We start from the raw sequence: 20,248 nt of genomic DNA on the forward strand, positions 1-20,248 counted from the left end.
CATGGCTGAGTTTTCCAAATTTGCTGGCATAGGGAATGCAGCACTTTAACAGCATCATCTTTAGGATTTGAAATAGCTTAACTGGAATTCTATCACTTCCACTAGCTTTGTTCTTAGTGATCCTTCCTAAGGCCCATGTAGTGATTCTTCCTAAGGCCCACAGTTATTTAAGGTGACTTATTTAAAACTTCGGAGAAGGCAATGGCACCCCACTCCAGTACTCTTGCCTGGAAAATCCCATGGGCAGAGGAGCCTGGTAGACTGCAGTCCATGGGGTCGCTAAGAGTCGGACACGACTGAGCGACTTCACTTTCACTTTTCACTTTCATGCATTGGAGAAGGAATGGCAACCCACTCCAGTATTCTTGCCTGGAGAATCCCAGGGACGGGGGAGCCTGGTGGGCTGCCATCTATGGGGTCGCACAGAGTCGGACACGACTGAAGTGACTTAGCAGTAGCAGCAGCATTTAAAACTTATTGAGCACCTACTATCTACACAATGCAAAATTAGAGAAAACTTTCAGAAAATTCTAGGCTTGGGGATGACACAGAGCCTAGTATTATGGAAGAGAGTGGATCGGGAGTTCTAAGACCTCAGACAATTTCTTTAGAACAAAGAGGTGAGAAGCCTCACCACCAACTTCACTACATACATCCTTAATCTTTCAGAAAAAAGTGAAAGTCTCTCAGTCCTGTCCAACTCTTCGTAACCCCATGTACTATACATTTCATGGGATTCTCCAGGCCAGAATACTGAAGTAGGTAGCTGTTCCCTTCTCCAGGGGATGTTCCTAACCCAGGGATCAAACTCAGGTCTCCTGCATTGCAGGCGGATTCCTTACCAGCTGAGCTACCAGGATGTTCATTGGAAGGACTGATGTTGAAGCTGAAACTCCAATACTTTGGCCACCTGATGCGAAGAGCTGACTCATTTGAAAAGACCCTGATGCTGGGAAAGATTGAGGGCAGGAGGAGAAGGGGACGACAGAGGATGAGACAGTTGGATGGCATCACCGACTCAATGGATATGGGTTTGGGGGAACTCCGGGAGTTGGTGATGGACAGGGAGGCCTGGCGTGCTGCGGTTCATGGGGTCACAAAGAGTCAGACGTGAGTGAGCAACTGAAGTGAACTGAACTAAACCAGGGAATCCCTAATCTTTCAGAAAAATGCCTGTGAATTTTACTTGGTACTGTAATTGATTCACCATCAAAGACATCGGCAGAAAATATTTCAGGAAAAGAACAGGGGAAATTATGTAACTTGCAAACTTCCATTTCTCTCTCATTCACTCTCTTTTCAAGAGACAAGGAAGGAGAATTGGCATTCTGATAATAATAATAATAATAATAAAGGAACATTTTCATGGTGCTTTGCAATTCACAACATCCTTTCACCTGGATTTCTCAATATATATATATAACAATCCTCTGGGATTTTATCAGCCCATCATACAGATCAGGAAATTGAGGCCCAGAGAGGTTAGGGAACTTGCCCAAGATTGCACAGCAGATGAGTGGCAGGCCAGGCTCAAATCCAGACTTTTTCTCTCCACACCATGCAGTCTTCCCTCTGTGCAGGGCTGTTTCATACACTTTCATATAAAAGAGAGCTATTTCTTCTCCCCCGGTTATCTGAATGCTTGACTTGTAAATGATGCTTTAGTTTTCTCATCTATGTAATGGGTATAACAATAAGGCATTCCTAATGCGGTCCTTGTGAGGATTAAGTGATACTTGACTATTGCCTAGCACACAAATGTTACTAGTAGTAATACATGCAGTTGCTGTTAGATTGTAAAATGAAAGCATATTTCCATTTCAAGGCTTTTATACTCTCCTTTATACTTGGTCCCCTCCTGGAGGACATCCCCTCCCCCACATACAGAGCCACAGTGCTCAGTCCTTCACCTCCTGCAGGACTCTGCCCAAGAGACACTTTATCACAGAGCCCTCCCTAGCACCCTACACAACAGAGCGCACTCCACCCCATCGTTCTCTGCATTACAAGTTCTTTTACTCTGATTCATTTTTCTGATACTCTCATTCATTTCTTTATTTTCAGAACTCCTCCCTGAGTAGGGTCTTTGTTTTACTCTCTGCTTTACCTCTGGCATCTAAAACAATGTGAGTCACATAAATATCTGTTGTGTGAATAAAGGAAGCCTGCTGGATCCATTGCCAAGAAACAGAGATCAACTCTTGCTTGCTATCTGACTCTTCAATCTCAGATAAGACTGTAAAGTTTACAAAATATTTTTACATCCTTCATCTCCTTTAATCTTCCATAATCTTCAGGGAAGGAGTTATAATCCCCACTGCAGAGATGAAGAAACTGAGACCCCAGATCTCAGAGCAGAGCAACCCCCTGGAGACGCAGAGTCCTGAACTGGCTCCGGAACCCTATCGCCACCAGGCACTCAGATGTCGGGGGTCACAGCCTCCCTCTGAGTTGTTTTGGCCCTGATAGAGCAGCTGAGGTTCCCAGGGAAGCGCTGGCTTAGAGAGAGAGAGGGGCCTCGGAAATGGTCTTTATCCCTTAGTCAAGCACCAGATATCACAGAAGGTAGATTTTTGTGAACACATTTGTCAAAATAAACCCACCCGTTATTATCAATAGTATAAAAAATGTCTTATGGGTTATTGTTTTAAGGCCTCCCGGGCACACGTTTTCCAGGGGAGCACCCCCCACCGAGACATCTTTCCTGATTCTCTAACAATCCAGCCCGGTGCTTTGCTTCACTGCTCTGTCCTCCACACTTGCAGGACTTGTGCCTGGACCTCACTGCACAGCATCACCTTGCTCGTGCTTCCGCAAGGTCAGCTCCCCGCAAGTGCCTTTCGAGGCCTGGGGACCACCTACCCCCCAGAGTGCCACCAACAGAGCAAGACAAAAAACAGCCCCTCTTCTTCACCACTGCCTCAAGCCCTAAGAACTCAACTAAATTTGTTAAGCTCTCTGTTCTCTCTCCTGCTCCTAGCCTGAAGCACATGGTCGTAGGGATTTTTAAAAAAGGTGCTATGGGAAAATGCAAAGACACACAGGCCTTTCTGGCCACATTTGCATACAAATTGCTTGTGAGTTCAAAATTCAGAGAATTTTTTCTCCCTCTGCTTGCTAAGAGGAAGCAAGAGGTCCCTGGAGATATTTCCCTAGGAATGAGAACTTCCAAATTTCCTGAAGAAAGAAAGGGGAGAGCAGAAGGACAAGAAAAGGGACTAGGGCAGGAGAAGGATGCTCAGAATCACTGGTGGCCCTCCCGGCCCTGACCTACCTGGGGCCTCAATGGTGCCCTCTCCCCTGCGGCAGGGCACCAGTATTTCCACATCTTCTCTCAAACAGAATAGACAGGAAAGAAGAGAAAGAGGAGGACCTGAAGGGAGATTTTAATTTGCTGCCAATTACGAGCAGAGTGACCCTAATTTATAGCAGCAGAACTCAGAGTTATCACAGATTTTCCATCTTGGGAAAACAGCTCCGCTCTCAGCTGCTCTCTGCTCCCCTGCAAATAGAGCCCACAGCACATTTAATTGAGTCCAGATTGGCTTTTTACGGGGGTGAGATTCCTCTTTTGGAAAAGATAGCCTTGAGATTTTCAGTTGTTCAAAGATGCGTTTTCAAATTTTCAGAGAGTAACAGCAAAGCCAACTGGAATGATCCCAGTCTCTAGGAAGGAAGGACAAAGCTGAGTAAAAGAAAGGAGAGTTGTTCAGTTGGCTACCGGGCATTGTGCTGCCTGTGATCCAGACTCAAGCCTTATTCTAAGGTGCATCCAACCCAGTGAAATAGGAGATGCCACAAAATAATAATTGCACAAATATATGTGTGTGCATGCTAAGTTGCTTCAGTTGTGTCCAACTTTGTGTGACCCTATGGACTGCAACCTGCCAGGCTCCTCTGTCCATGGGATTCTCCAGGCCAGAATACCGGAGTGGGTTGTCATGCCCTCCTCCAGGGGATCTCCCCCACCCAGGGATCAAACCCGTGTCTCTTACATCTAACCTGCACTGGCAGGCGAGTTCTTTACTACTAGCACCACCTGGGAAGTCTGCACAAATAAATATTTAATTACAAACCATAATCCTGAGTATTTTTAAATACAGGGTGCTATGAAAGCCAGTAGGTGGGAACCCAACGTAGTCTGGCCAGTCAGGGAAGTGACATTTAAGTCAAACCAAAGGACTGGGAGCTGATAGGCTGAGGAAGGATGTACCCATGGGAGGAAACAGCCATGGAAAAGTCACTGTGTACAAAGGTGAGACCTGAGATGGGGCAGCACGCAGACTGGGAAGGCCTGCCTGAAAGTCCCATCAGAGCCTCCCTGATCACAGTTTTGGTGATGTCTCCACTTCATTCCCTTCCCCACTTTAAGTCAATCTTTAGGTCTTACTTTCCTATTGCCCCAAGAACTCTGAATTTCCTTCTGAACACCATATATCTCTTCCACTGGCCCCCTTTGCCATGGACACACTTTCACTTTGACCTTGTGCATTTTCAGAAATGCTCAGAGGTTATCAGTATGCCTTGGGTGGTGCCCAACCCCAGCAGAGGAAAGTGTGTGGGGACCGCTGGCTTGGACCACTCAAGACACAGCATACTGGAGAAAAACAAATTAATATCGGCTCTCCATCTCAGATGCCACCTCCTTTAGAAACCTCTGCCAATAATTCCAAACAATTCATACCTCTCTCCTCCTTGATCTACAAAACTTACATGTGCACGTTCCTCAAGGCACTTAATTACATTGAATTTTGCATTCACTCAACACATATTTGGTGATTTTCTATCAAGAATATGCTCAACTAGATGGTTGTTAACCAAGACTGACTCCCTGATCACAGAGAAGTAGGTAGAATGGAAAGCGGCTCTCGTTATATGACAATGGGGAAGTTCTTTAACATCTCTGAGACTCAGTTTTCTCTTGGGAATAAAAAGACTGACCTCCTTTTATGAATATACACGTATGGAAAACACTATAAGAAGCTATCTCTGAGGGATAAGAGTATGGGGAATTTTGTCTTCACATTGCATTTCTGATTTTGTTTTTAGTGGACATAATTTCTCATGAGGAAAAAAGCATTCAAACCGCTTTTCTTTTAGGTTAAGAAAACAATACCACTTCATTTTGTTGTGAGAATTAGTGAGGTATGATATGTGCATGGTCAGGACACACTAACCTCCCCCGGAGCAGTGTCTATGGGCTATGAACAGAAACTGGGGAGAGATGGAGGAGAGACTGGATCCTTGCCACACCTCTCAGTAGTACCTACTCCAGAGATCAAAGTCATTCTCTCCTACACACCAGCTTCTTTCTGGAGCAGAGACATGGCCAAGGGCATCTCTCAGCTTCCCTGCCCTAAAGTGGCGGCCCCTATATCCCAGAATGGCCTATAATTAGCCCATCATAATGAGACTGGGGGCAGGGTTATGACTGGTAGTCTCCCCATAACAAGGCTGGAGAGTGGACAAAGTTTCTTTTCCCAGTAGATAAAGGGGGCGGAAGGAGGAAGCTTAATTCAGGGCAACACTTTTGTAAAGACGAAACAATAGGATTCCACTACAAAATACAAAACGCCTTGCCAGCTGTGTCACCCCATAGTAGATGCTCAATAAATGACGGTGTCTGTTATTACACCATTAACATGGAGGCTTGGGCTAAATCGGAATAAATGGGTATGACTTAGGAGAGCTGTGTGGGAACGCTGGCTGAATGTGAGAGCACTGGGGAAAGAAAGACAGAAAAGTGAATTCCTGAATGTGGGAGCACTGGGGGTTGAAGAACAAGATTTCAGCGGGGGAGAGATGAAGAAAGGAAAGAACTTGAGCCGGATGCGGGGAGGGGTGGTGTTAACTACACAAATTCTAGAGGCTGCATGACAGAGAAACCACTCTACACAAAGATCAGGACAGTGAGGTTTGATTCAATGAGTTAGTCTCAAACCATGTGGGGATATCAATCTTGCCTAACAAAAACAGTAAACTTCCTACTGAAGAGGATCTTGTCATATATTTCTCCTGTATCCGCTTTAGTTGCTAAACAAATATTTATCCAAATGGAATCGCCTGTGACTTCCTGGGAGTTTATATAGGACGTGTCACTTGGCGGGTAAGGAGCTGTGGCTCCCAGATCCCTTCTGTCCTTCTGTTCTCTACATCAACACTTAGCAGACAGACCACTGGCCTGTTGATTTGATCCTGTGAGTCTGGGGGAATCTACTTTCACTAACATCCCAGACTGGTTAAGAAACTTTCTAAACTTGAGTCCTGAGGCTGAGAGCTGGGAGAGTTATTGATAAAACATTTTGATCATTTCATCCGTATATATATATATGTATGTGTATACACACACACACACACATATATAGTTTTAATCCCAACACAAAGATAAAATCTGACAAGTACTCCTTAAATAAAAAATCAAGTTGCAGCCAGTGTAAGGGAGCAATGCCTTACTTTCATCTTGGGAAGGGAAACCAAGCAGTGTTGGAAGTGCTGGACTCTCTCCGCCCCTTAACTGACTACTTGCAGAGCAGTAGGATACGGTGCCTTGCTGACAGCTGGGGAGAACAAACTGGGCGCGCTCAGCTCAACTCAGCTCCTCCCTTGCTCAGTAGCAGGGAGAGATGCCGTTTATCAGTGGCCCTTGGGAAGCCCCCATTGCAGGTTCTGACACTCTGAAGACTATCTGGCCACAGACAAAGCACTCCATTCCTTGGCTCAGGGACACTGGATGTGAGTGGGCAGAGCATGCTGTGAGCAGCATAGAGAAAGAGAGGGTAACTCACCAGTAGATTGAGAACATCATCAAAAATTGTTGCTGTTTATTGTCAGTCAGCCTACTGCTAATCTCAAACAGGCAATATTTTGCGACTAAAAGTTCCTATATAACACCCAGCAATTCTCTGAAGGGAGGCGATAAAGAGCCACCATGGAACTAAGCACCACTTTCTTAAGGCACAGGTCTCAGAGGAGTCCGTATGAGAAGAGCTAACTTCCATCACACTGAACATTCAGGGGGGAAAAGAAAAACAACCAATCCTCTGCAGGGAGTATGAACATTCTGTACAAACTATGACCACATTGGTGTGAAATTCAAGAGGTGAGGATATAATAATCTCTCTTGTGGAGAAAAAGTAAAATAGTTGTCTTGATGGATGCCTAATCCCATCAGGAAACGATGTCAGTTTCCCTGGAAGAACAGATAGGAGCCTTTCCAGGAACTTTAGGATTTCAGGCAACAGGCTTTGTTCTTACCTTAGGATGTTCAACCTTCACAAGGCTTAAGAAAGTCCCTGTCCTTGAGTAATATTAATATAGCTATAACCTAAAAGTTCTAGGTGCTAGGAAGGTCTGCCCCAGAGATGGTTATATTATAAAAGAAAGGTTCTGAGGTTTAGAAATTTTGCTCTATCACATCCTGGGGAAATCTCAATGGAAGCAGTGCACTCTCATTCTCTCCATTTAATTCATGGGAGTAACTACAAACACATACTAAACACCACCCAGGCACTGTACGTGCACTTCCAGTGATCCTCCCCACCCTGTGCAGGTGGGCACCCTTATGCTTCCCATATTGTAGGTGAGCAAGTTGAGTCTCGGGGAGGTCAAGTCATTTGCTGACCTGGCAGAAAAGTGTTGAGCCTAGTTTCACAAGACGTTCTGATGCCAAATCCCTTCTGTTACTGGCTCCACTGCATGCTGCAATCGCCAACCACTTAGGAAATTCCTTCTTTTTAAGTAACTTCTCTGTCTATTTGCAAGTGAACTTTCTTAAATTACAGGGATCTTAGCTCAAGGCTCCACCTACAAATGACTCACAATTATTTCCAAAATGAATAGCTGATTTGCAAAGAATCAAGCAAATGCATTTACTGATGAAACTGCAGTGACAATAGACCAACATCAGTCTCATAGGGTCACAAATTCCAGTCTCTTAATTTTTGGTCACACCATGCAGCTCTCTAGTTCCCCCAACCAGGGATCAAACTCAAGCTCTTGGTAGTAAAAGCTCAGGACTAGGACTAGGACTGCCAAGAAATTCCCCCAGTCACTGAGGGCATAAACCACTAAAAGCCCAAAGTTAAAAAGCCTGGGTTTCAGGCATGATCCATCAGCTGTAGTGACCTCAGCGCCAACCTCATAGGCCTAATTTTAAAAGGGAGAGAGAAAGATAGAAAGCTAAAGAAAGAAATCTTGTTTTATTAGATTATTTGAAAATTTAATGGTAATATATAGGAAATAGTTTTGTAAGCTTCAAAGCCCTATACACATGGAAGATTCAATTCTGATTATTTTGACGCAGCTATTTGGCTGGATCTTACAGAGAATCTGAATTATCAGAGTTTTTTTTAACAATGAGGTGCAAAATGGCATAATGATCAAGGACCAAGCCCCAGACTCAGGATAACTATTCTCAAATCCTGGCTCTCCCACTTAACTTGCTATTTGATCTTGATCAAATTGCTTACCTTCTCTGTACCTCAGTTTTCTCATCTGGAAAATGGAGCTAATAATTACTGCCTATCTCACAGAGTTGCCCTGAAGACAATACAAGTTAAAATACTTAAAGAACTTAAAATAGCTCTTGGTACACAGGATGTTTGATGTATAATACTCTACTAGTATGATGTTTATCACACAGACAAGAGGTAGACTAGGGTTTAAAAGCCTTCATTACAAAACAAAACTGCTGCAGCAGAGGCACTAAGATACAGGATACTTTTGACCAGCAACCCAGCAATGTACTGGATTTTTAACTCTCTGGGATGCCCTTTTATAGAGAAAAATAAGTCATCAGGCTCCCAGTAAAACCCTGCTTCTTCCTCCCTTCCCCTGCTGGCTTCCTACACAAACAAACATAAAGGCACCACTCAAAGCCCTCTTTCCTCTTCCTTACTCTTCCATCCCTGAAGATCAGCTTCATCCCAGGGTGAAGGCCCAGTTGAAGAAGTCTGGACAGCCTGGGCAAGTCCCTGGAGACCAGGGCAGTGGCAGAATGTCCAGCATTTCTCCTCCACTCTCCATCTCAATCCTTCCATCCTTCCTGGCTCATATCACACCCCATTTCCTCCCAAAAGACTTCTCGGCACTCTGCATCTGTAATTGCCAATTCTGTATTTGCTGGCTGCATAATTATTACACAAGTGCCTATTTTATTGCTCCTAAAAGATAACCTCCCCAAGGGCTAGTCATAGTTCTTCTAGAATCCCCACAGTGTTGAGTATGGTGCTCCAGACAGACATCGTATGTATGCCATAAATAATTGGGGAAGGGGTTGAATTCACTGGAAGGAGCCCAGACTCCCTGCTAAGGGGTCAGATGCAAACCAGGTCTGAGCCTTTACTCCTCTTCCCAAGCTCATGGGAGACGCTGCCATCAGATCACAGCATTCCCTCCCAGAGACCCTGGAAGAAACCACAACATCCTCTTCAACACTGCACCACAGGCCACCAATACAAATTGACTGGAAAGATTAGCCCTTTTTGCCTTCTCTGCTTCCTAGGCATTTCCTTAACCGAGATAGCACTGGGACCTCACCACTATTACCATAGCCACCATACTCTATTGTACAGAGCTATTGACCTGTCTGCCTCCGGTAGACCAGGCTTTCAAACTTTTAATCACGAGAGCTCAATAATAACCCAAATTAGCATGTACCAAACTGAAGCTAAAATTTCTCCAAACAATATTCATCTGATTAATGTAATGCACTCTGATATATCCCTATTATAGTCCTATCTAAAATACTGATTCAGACTTACAAAATTCATCTCATGGTGCACTACGGTTTACAACTCTATTCATATGATAGATACACTGTGCTTAGCCACTCAGTCATGTCTGACTCTTTGTGAGCCTGTGGATTGTAGCCTGCCAGGATCCTCTATTCACGGGGATTCTCCAGGCAAGAATAATGCAGTGGGTAGCCATTTCCTCCTCCAGGTGATCTTCTCAACCCAGGGACAGAACCCAGGTCTACCACATTGCAAGCTGATTCTTTACCATCTGAGCCACCAGGGGAGCCTGATATGATAGATACATATAAAATATTAGTTCTATAAATAATGTTCCTTAAGATAACATTGTGCTGTGCTGTGCTTAGTTGTTCAGTTGTGTCTGACTCTTAGTGACCCCATGGATTGTAGCCCGCCAGGTACTTCTGTCCATGGGGATTTTCCAGGAAAGAATTCTAGAGCGGGTTGCCATGCCCTCCTCCAGGGGATCTTCCTAGCCCAGGTATTGAACCCAGGTCTCCTGCATTGCCGGTGGATTCATTACCAGTTGAGCTACCAGGGAAGCACAACTGTAACTAATAATCCCTAACATCTTAGCCTTCATTCAACAGAAGTTCATTTCTTGCTCACCTAAACAGGTGCGGACTAATGGGTAGCTTGCACTGGGCAGTCATTAAGGATGGATTCCAAGCCATTTGCATCTTGCGGTATCTTCAACATATGACTCCTGGAGTTCCCACGTTCAAGATCATAGCAATCCTGCCTGGGAAGCTTTTTGTGTGTCAGGTGTACAAGTGACACTCATTGCCTTCAATCTCTTTCCATTGGCTAATATTTAGTCATATGGCCTTACAATTGCAAGGGACCTGAGAAAGTAGTCTAGCCATGTGCCCGGGAAGAGATGAAACAGATCTGATGACTAGCTAGAAATCTCTGCCAAAGACCTGCCGTCTGAAAAATTCTCCAAGGGAAGGACCTAGCCTTACTCCCATTTATATCTCTAGTGACCAGCAAAATATTCGGCTCAGAGTAAGTGCATAGAAAATGTATGGTCAGAGAATGAATGGAGAACACAGTAGGTCCTGGCCAGAGCTCCAGAACTGTTATGGTTCATGATTAGGCGTCACAATTCTCTCCAAGCTCACACCTGTGCAAATCCCCTCCCCTGCCCAAAGCAGACTTGAATCTGAAAATCTGGATTAAGGCAGGTGGGGAAGATATCAGAGAAACTGTCTTGGTGTTTTCCCATCTATTTGTGGGCTACACAGAGACTTACTCTTCCTACAACCACATGCCTGCTGAAAAGGAGCACAGCAGAACAACTATGAGCACACAGGCTTTTGAGGCAGATAAATCCTGACCAGGCCTGTCTCTGGTTACAGAACTACAGCTGAGCATTCAGGATTCTGAGCATCGTCTATGAATTATCTCATTGCATCCTCACAATAAGCCCCTGAAGGACATGGGTTTCTCCCTCTGACCCTCCAGTTCCCTGAGTGAGAATTATCTACCCCTATGTCCCCAGAGCACTTTTTCCACAATTCTTTCCTATAGTAAGTCCCTCACAACAAATGAGTTTCATTCTGAGAGCACATTCATAAGTCCAATTTGTTCCTAAATCCAATAAAGCTAGCCTAGGTACCCAAATAACACAATCGGCTGTAGAGTACTGTACATAACTGTCTTATAGTACTTTTCACACAAAGAGCACATAAAAAACAAACACAAAAAATAAAACACTTATAATCTTGCAGGACAGTACCTTGAAAAAAACAGTAGTACAGTACAACAGCTGGCATATAGGGGCACATTCTTTGAAAGTTTGCAACTTGAAGGTACATATGTAGGGGAGTTACTATAATGCATGAATGGGGGAGCTAGTTGACATGTGGAAGCCCGTATCTATTCATCCTGCCTCTCCAATTACACTTCAAGGATGGGTCAAAATACCTAGCATCAAATGCCAAACCCAACTTAAGAGTTGTGTGAGGCTAGCTAAGACACTTACCACAATATTTGAGCCTTGACTTCCTTATCTGAGAAATGGGGTCAGAAGTCCAGCATCAAAGGGATGCTGGAACATATAAACCCAATACCAATAAAGAACTATGCCTAGCACATAGTAGGTTCTTTAAAAAGTAAGACTGTCCCTCTTTCTTCTCTCCTTGACAGCAAGGATAAAGTTTTATTCCTGAGCACTAACATTGTATCTTGCACATAATAAATATATAACAAATGTTAGTTGAAATGCACTGAATGACCAGCCCTTTACTGTTGAAAAATACAAATAAAACACACAAACCCGGTGTGAATCTTTAGAAATCCTTTTATCTCCCCTCCCCCTTCCCACACATTTCTTTACTCTTTTCTCGTTAGGAAACGTGAACTTCTTTTTCTTGTACTTAGAAATTTTAAATGGCTAACAGAGCACCTCAGGATTCTTTCCTCTGGCCATTATCCTTCTCTTTCAAGTTGTGCTCAGCAAGATTATTTGGATATTGGAGCTAAAAACGGTCAGATTACAAGTAGAGGGCCCTGAAATGTAACATTCCCCATTGCAGGATTCTGGAATTACACCAAGCACCAGGGAGGGCTTGCTCTTCCCCAAAGAGCTCACTGTTTTGAAAAAAGTCTTTGTTTTAAGGCTTTGCGAAGCTGCCCTGCGGCATCTCCTCTGGGATCCCCGGCACTAGTGTGGGACTGCTCACATCTAGAGTATCTACATGCTCCCTGTAAAACTGAACATTCAAGCGTTCTACCGTCTTGTAAAAACTGCTGCTGAGTCTTGGTTTATCTCACAGCATAATGATCATTGTTTTGGAACCACTTGTTCTGATTTCTCCAGCAAGCCCCTGCTAATGATAACAGCTAACACAGGTTTACTAGGCTTTGTATCAATTATCTCCTTTAATGCTCACAAAAAGCCTACAAGGTGGATATTACTCTTATCCCCATTTTGCAGAGAAAGAAACCGAGACTTAGAAGGTCAAAGAACTTTGCCCAAGTTCACAGAGCCAGCAAGCAGCAAAGCCCCAATTCAAACCCTAGTCTCTCAGGTTCCAACCCCATTCCTTTTCTGCTACTCCACACCACCTCTTTAAATGGCTATAAAAGAAGGTCCTTTCTGTATAGAAATACTTGAAAAAATAAACAGTTTGGACTGGTTGATCTTTAGGTCCCTTCCCCCTCTTAAAAAAGAAATCTATGGTTCTATGGAGAGAAGGAAAAAAAAAAAGGAAATGTAAGGAGGCCAAACATTATGAGGCTTGGCTTATCAGTATTTAATAACAGCTTTTGGATCAAAACTCTACAGAACCTTATTTATGGTCAGACAGTTACTGTTAAGCAGAACCTTTTTATACAACCTTTTCATCTGAGGATATTGTAGCCTTCTACTGCCTTTCTATTAGTGAGAGATGGGGTGTGAAATTTGCTGGCCCTGCCAACATTATCCCATTAAATTATCTGCCCTCTTTCAATGTAATTCACTCAGGGGCACCAGTTGGAGCCTCAGGCCCTGTGGCTGTCCGTGCCTGGGCGTTCTGAGGGGGAGGTGTGAAGGAAAAGGCTCAGGTGGTAGCAGCACCCCATGACATAACATCAGTCCACGTTTCACTGCTCTACCAAAATAAAGTGGATGCCACAATTATACCATTCCTAAACAAACTGAAAACCCCAACCAAGCTTACTGCAACAAAGAGAGAGCCTTTTTACTGCTGTTTATTTTTATTTTGTATTCGTTAGCTTTTTAGATATTCCTGGCATGCAAGTCAGGCTCCGTGTAACAAGCAGCTGCATTTAGTTAAGGATTTCGAAGAGTTCCCCCCACCCCATTATCCTCCCCCCACCGCCCACTTAAACTCCAGAGAAATTTCTCAGACTCAAAGAAGGCTATTCCTTTCTCTTCGTCTGTCTACAGAACAGTCTCTCCCGACACACCTCGGGGATTAGGTAAGGCCAGGCTGAGGCTCTTGTGTCAAGAAAGAGACCTCGGAGACTTGAGTGTTTCCCAGCTGGGGCTGGATTTGCAAGGGTCTAATTCACATCGGGAACTTGGAGCAAGCAAGCCAGCTCTCCCACCAGAGAACATTCTAATAAATCACCCCTGTTCAGCCTACACCCCAAGTTGTACACCACGATGCAAATACAGGCACTTCATCAAAATACATCTCATCGCTGGTTGGAAGGAATTGCCAGACACACTCCTCAAACCGCATCCAAGTTGCAGTTCATTACAATGATATAATTCCTCTTGATCAGAGGTGCAGACCATCCGAGGCCCTTCCGGCCTATCTCTGAATTACAGCAGGTCTGGCTTGGCGAACTCCAGCACAGGAAGGAAAACTGAAATTGGCTGTCTCCAATCATTTCTTATGGGCTTCTCTGATGGCTCAGCAGATAAAGAATCTGCCTGCAATGCGGGAGACACAGGAGACATAGGTTTGATTCCTGGGTGAGGAAGATCCCCTGGAGGAACAAATGTCAGCCCCCTCCAGTATTCTTGCCTGGAAAATACCACGGGCAGAGGAGCCTGGTGGGCTACAGCACATGGGGTTGTAAAGAGTCGGGCACAAGTACAATCATTTCTTATAACTCCTAGATACAGCTAAAAAAAATGTTCCTTTGCTACTCTCAGAATACCTTGGGGAATGGCCCCTTTGGCAACTATATAACATAAAAGGAGTGTAAATTTTAAGACTTAAAGCAGGAAAGACTGTCCAGGGCAGCAGTTAGATAAGAGCATGAACTCTTAAGGTCTGTAAGGCCAGCAAGGCCATTTCCTAGCCATGTGACCTTAACAAAGCAATTTAACCTCTCTATGCCTAAATCAAAATGAGCTGATTACACCATCTTCCTCATGGGGCTGTTGTGAGGATTCAGTGAGTTAATACTTGCAAAATGCTTAGAATGGTGACTGGCCTATTGTAAGGATTATACAAGTGTTTGTTAAATAAATTGTATAAACAGAGGCATCTCGGAATGCTTGGGTTCAGGCAAATACATTCCTAGTTGAGGTCAAAGGATTTGGCACCATTCATCAGCTTCTCTCAGGCCCAATAACAGCCGGCCTGGTGGGAGAGAAAGCAGAAAGTGAGACAAGATAGAGGCCCCATGGATTGTGCAGATGTGGGATAAGGCCCAGGAGCCCCGGCAATCCCTGGCAACCTATCCAGGAAGGCAACTCATTGCCCCAGGCATCAAACACTCCAAATCAACGCTCCTATCTTTGGGGGATTATAGTTTTCTTTAAAAGTCAGATTATAGCTAGAAACATACAACCATAAAAATTCACGTTAACTTTTGTGTATTATTTCTGGGGGCTTGCATAGCCTTAATTTCAGGTACCCCAATTTAAGACCCTCTAGTCTGGGTGCCCTTCTCCAGTACTTGCCATACAGGGTTTCACTTAGATATCATATACTCAGGTAGGGCTCAGAAAAACTGATCACCATACCCAGTAAGCATAAGAGAAAAGATTCAAACCCATTCTGGTTCTGTTAACTCCAACACCTGTGCTTATAACTATTAACTGTTAAGTTCTACCACACTCTCTTCACATTAGAAGATGAGAAAAGAGAGGGAAAAATCCTTGAAAATATACCATGTTGAGTTTTTACTAGGAAAAGCAAATTATACCACTTTAAAATTACACAACTTTATATATGCCCAAGGAGATTATTCTCCATTCAACAAAAATCTATGGCCCACCCTTACTATATATGTATATATGTCATTTATATAGATATACATACATGTATGTGTGTGTGTGTGTGTATATATACACACAGATGGCTATTCCAGGTGGCTCAGTGGTAAAGAATCCGCCTGCCAATGCAGGAGACGCAGGAGACATGGGTTCAATCCCTGGGTCGGAAAGATGCCATGGAGAAGGGAATGGCTACCCACTCTAGTATTCACGCCTAGAAAAACCCCTGGACAGTGGCGCCTGGCAGGCTACAGTCCATGGGGTTGCAATGAGTTGGACACGACTGAGTGACTGAGCACACACATATATATACATATAGTCTACAAAGCCCTCCATTCTCCATAGGATGCTGGGTAAAATTTTCAGAAATATTTTAAATAGGGTATGTGGTCACCACCAAACCACAGCCAATTTGGACACTAATGGATGCAAGTGACACACCATTTAGAAACTTTCAAGTATAATTTGAGGCCTATGCTCGCCATGTAGGAGACGGAGAGGAAAATACAGACCAAAGTTTAGTCTGTAAAAGGACTCCTAACCAAATATCAGGACGATAACCCCAGGTATCAGAATAGCAGTACAGCCATAAGGAAACTGAATTGATATTAGAAATTAAATATTCCCAACACACTGCCAGAGGCAGTGGGACCACACTGTTTGTCAACTGGGCCTCAACGTGGCTCCCCCAGGGAGATCTTCAGGTGTCTCCAATAATGATGGGGCTGAATAGCTTGGTCCCCGGTGTTTTCACTAGAAAGCTAACAGTCTTATTGCCCTCAAAAGACTCTGATTCTATAAGCAGACAGAACAGGCACCTATTAAAACAGCTTTGTAAAGTTTACAAAATGACAGCAAACAGTAGCAGGCCACCACCCTCTGACTCCAAGCAGCCAAACCACAGAATCTATAAGACTCTGAGAGGCTAGAGTGGGTTCTAAATGCCCTGAACTCTGGGTACAATTATCAAGGCTTCAATTTCTTAGAGAGTTTTAGCTCTGGATTGGTAAGAGGTCGATGGGGAGAAAACAATGAACAGACAGAAAAAAATAAATGTAAAGGTTTGCTACTTCTGGCTAACAAAAGAGAGAAGTGGTGGGAGAAACGCTGAGCATTTTTTAAAATAAATAAATGAAACATATCTCCCTTTAGGCTGATTTCCTGAGTCTCTGGCTGAGTTACCTTGAGAATCTTGGATCAGACAAGAATAAATCTGAGTTCCAGTAGATCTGTCCCCAGAGAAAAGATCAAACATTCACAGAAATGGAAAGGGATTTATTAGACAATAAATAAGACAGTAATAACGGATTTTAGCTCATTATTGAAGAGTTCAGGATAGGCAATACTCTTTTAAAAGAAAAGATAAACTTTAATGGGAGAAAAAGAAACAATTTTAATTCATACAAATGGAGGTTCCACAGAAATGGGACCTAAGACATGGCCAAAGAAGTGGCAACTTCTATACTTTTTAAACAAAGAAACAATAAATTTGTAAGAAATTTTAAGTTTTTTAAGCTTGTAGACAGTTAAGATAGAATTTGGGAGACTGCTTAAGATAGAATTTGGGAGACTGCTTACAATTTTGTTACAATGATTACAGTGTCTACATTACAATTGTCTACAATGATTACAAAATGATTTTCTGGACATTTACTTAAAGGCAGATTAAGAAGGAAAGGTACACTGGACCCCCATGTCCTCTCCTTGGTTCTTCCCCTTCCCCATGATCTAAAAGCATCAATTGCCGAAAGGTTATACAGAAGGAAAGGAGTAGACAGAGAATATAACTGAAATTGTCAAGGCCCCAAACTAGAAGCCTTGCCTTCGCTAGAATCACCCTGGTTATCTCCACCTCAATTCGCCCTGCAACCTGACATCACGACTGTTTACAATGTTGTAGGCAGTATGGCCCATTTTTTATTTTTCACCCAGGTGTGTGGCATGGAACCAGATGCTTGGCATCAAGGAAGCAAACATCCACGTGACCAAGCTGTTTACATTTCATTAGGATTTTTCATCAGGGAGGTGCACTCCCTGCTGATGTACATCTTAATTACAATTAGGAGCTGTATTTACCCCGGAGGAGTCTCCAGATTAGCACAACCACACTATAGGATCAGTTTCAGAATCATCCTCGGAAAATGTGGTTCCCACTTCCCCAAAGTCATCTCTAAGAAATCAAAATTCACACAAAACTTCCTTCCAGAGTGTGTTTTTCTACTACGAAAAAATATTAGCTAGATTTTAGTCCAAACTAATTCTGCAGTCATAGTCCATGTAGGGAACAGATCTCTTCCCCTCAACTGCTAAATAGCCCAGAGCCTTTTTTCTCCCTAAAAGCACAGCGTTAACTTAAAAATGAAAGATGCATGATAAAAGAGCATAGGTTGGGGCTGGGAGGGAGGGAGGGAAGAATTCAGGGGCTCCAGTACTCCCTCAAGGGATGCATGTTAAAAGTGAGGCCCAAGACCCTGGAGACTTTAATCAACTTTCCCCCTCCAACCTCCAAAGAATGAATCGGTTGTCTCCACAGGCGCAGCCCGGTTCTTCCCTCTCATTGTGTACCGGCTCAGACTCAGCAAGGATCCCAGCTTCCCGCAGCGAGCTAAGACGCCGGAGCTTTCGGTGAAGTCTTTCTCTAACTGTTGCGATTGTCTTTGGAGATTACCAAAATCAAGTATGCATTAGCTGGCTTTTCCCCTCTTGTTCGTAACACACACACACACACACACGTGCACTTAGGAGCGGCAGGCCGCCTCTGACAGCACATTTTGCACAAAGTGGCGGCGCCGGCAGCACACACGTTGTGGCCTCCATCGTGACCCTCCAGAAGCCCGGCGAGTCGGGCACCGTGGAGATGCGAGGCCGCCCGAGCCCCAGGAGGACAGAGCTTTTGTTTGGGTCGGCCTGCGGACGACACAGACTCTCGCAGGCACCCCTGAAAATACAAACTCCCTTCTGGACCACGCTCTCCAGGACCGCTGCGATTTGGGAGCAGGATGGACTTGAACAAAGTTGAAGCTCATTTAGGGGTCCAACGAGAGATGGGGAGACGAAAAGCATCCCATTGCCCCACGAACCCCAACCCCTCCACGCTTCCTGTCAGCGCTGACAACTGAGGCTGGGCGCCGGAAAAAAGTCCCGGGCGCACCTCCGGCCCGCATCGAGGTTCGCGGGTGAATCCTCGCCTGTCTCCCCGGCGCCTGAGGTCGCGCTGGAGAGTCACCCGACGGGACGCCGGCCGCCCCCCGAGGCGCGCGCGGAGCTTCCCGTCTACCCAGTGCCGGACAAACCGGCTGGAGGTTGGGCGGGGCCGGACGAGCCCGCAAACTGGCCGATGCGCCTCTTACCTTGGGCAGTGGCCCCACGCGCCGCCAGCAGCAGCGCGGCCAACAGCGCCAGGAGCGGCGGGCGCGCCCCGCGGCGGCGCGGCCGGTGCATTCCTCCTCTCGCGGCGGCGGCGGCGGCGGCGGCTCCCAGGCCGCGCGCAGAACATCCACGGGTTCTGCCCGGGGTCCCAGCCACCTCGTCCCGGTCGCTCTCCCCGGAGGATGCCAGGGGCGTCTGCGAAGTTCTTTGTCCGTCTAACCTGCTCCTTCGCCTTCGCCCGGCCGCTCAGGACCCTGTAAGCGCGGTCCCTCCCCAGCCCTCTGGCTGCAGCCTCGCCGCGGCTGGACAGTCAGTTCAGTCGCGGGTTGTCGGGGTTGCACTCGCGAAGGGCGAGTCTCGCCCGCGCGGACTCTGAGAACAGCGCGCCCTGCGCCCGGGGGCTGCCGTCCCGGGGCTCCTTCCGTGGCGGCCGCGGCGGCTCCTCCCGCTCTGCGCGCTGGCTCTCTTGCTCTCAGCCTCCCTCAACTTGTCACTTTCCACCAACTCTCCAGCCCAGCGCCTGGGCCCCGACCAATGGCAGAGGCGGACCCAGGCCGGCGACCCAGCGCCCTCTGCTGCCGCCTTTCAACACCCGCACCCTGAGGACGTCCCGAGAGTTGTTGTTCCCGCGCCTCTAGCAAGCTCCCCTCCCCTCCCCCACGACACCTCAAACCTGCAGCCCGAATTGAGCAGCGGGGGGGACCTCGGGGCCACTTGACAAAGGGAAACCGAGGCTCAGGGAGGTTTATCTGGCTCGCAAACCTGTAGCTAAATGACTTAGTTAGGAGTCCCAGATAGCAGCGATCTCAGCTTTTCCTCTCTTAGCTGTGTAACCCTGGGTAATAGAACATTTAGTGATACCATGCAATTTCCCTTTTGAGATTCTCTTTGACCCATAAAGTGATTTATGGTTTCTCATTTTTGTCTTCAATTTCTAGTTTCACTGCATTGAAATCAAAGTCATCAGTACCATTTCCTTTTGGAGACTTATTAAAGATTTCTCTGTAGTCAGTTTCTGTCAGTGTCCCCTTGGTCTCTTCAAAGAAGGTGTTTTTCTGTCTTCAGAATTGGAGATAGGTGATGATCTCAGTTTGACCTGGTGTTTATTATGTTACTTAGGCCTTCTGTGGAGAAGGCAATGGCACCCCACTCCAGTTCTCTTGCCTGGAAAATCCTATGGACGGAGGAGCCTGGTAGGCTGCAGTCCATGGGGTCGCTGAGGGTCAGACACGACTGAGCGAATTCACTTTCACTTTTCACTTTCATGCGTTGGAGAAGGAAATGGCAACCCACTCCAGTGTTCTTGCCTGGAGAATCCCAGGGACTGGGGAGCCAGGTGGGCTGCCGTCTATGGGGTCGCACAGAGTCCTATACGACTGAAGTGACTTAGCAGTAGCAGCAGGCCTTCTGTGCCTTTGCTTTTTTTTTTTTTTAGCTG

The 20,248-nt window shown here is 45.5% G+C and overlaps 1 protein-coding gene across 1 annotated transcript in view; it reads right to left on the reverse strand.

Moving 5' to 3' along the window:
• The window catches only part of ROR1 (receptor tyrosine kinase like orphan receptor 1), a 463,207-nt gene extending 443,159 nt beyond the window's left edge, over positions 1-20,048 (reverse strand). The window contains exon 1 of the mRNA XM_006049061.4: positions 18,792-20,048. Within this exon, the coding sequence (XP_006049123.1) occupies positions 18,792-18,882 (91 nt within the window). The 5' untranslated portion in view covers positions 18,883-20,048. The remainder of the gene's footprint in view (positions 1-18,791) is intronic.
• Positions 20,049-20,248: the final 200 nt, after the last annotated feature.

This window comes from Bubalus bubalis, chromosome 6 (genome assembly GCF_019923935.1).
Source record: "Bubalus bubalis isolate 160015118507 breed Murrah chromosome 6, NDDB_SH_1, whole genome shotgun sequence".
NCBI classification, from domain to species: Eukaryota; Metazoa; Chordata; class Mammalia; order Artiodactyla; family Bovidae; genus Bubalus; species Bubalus bubalis.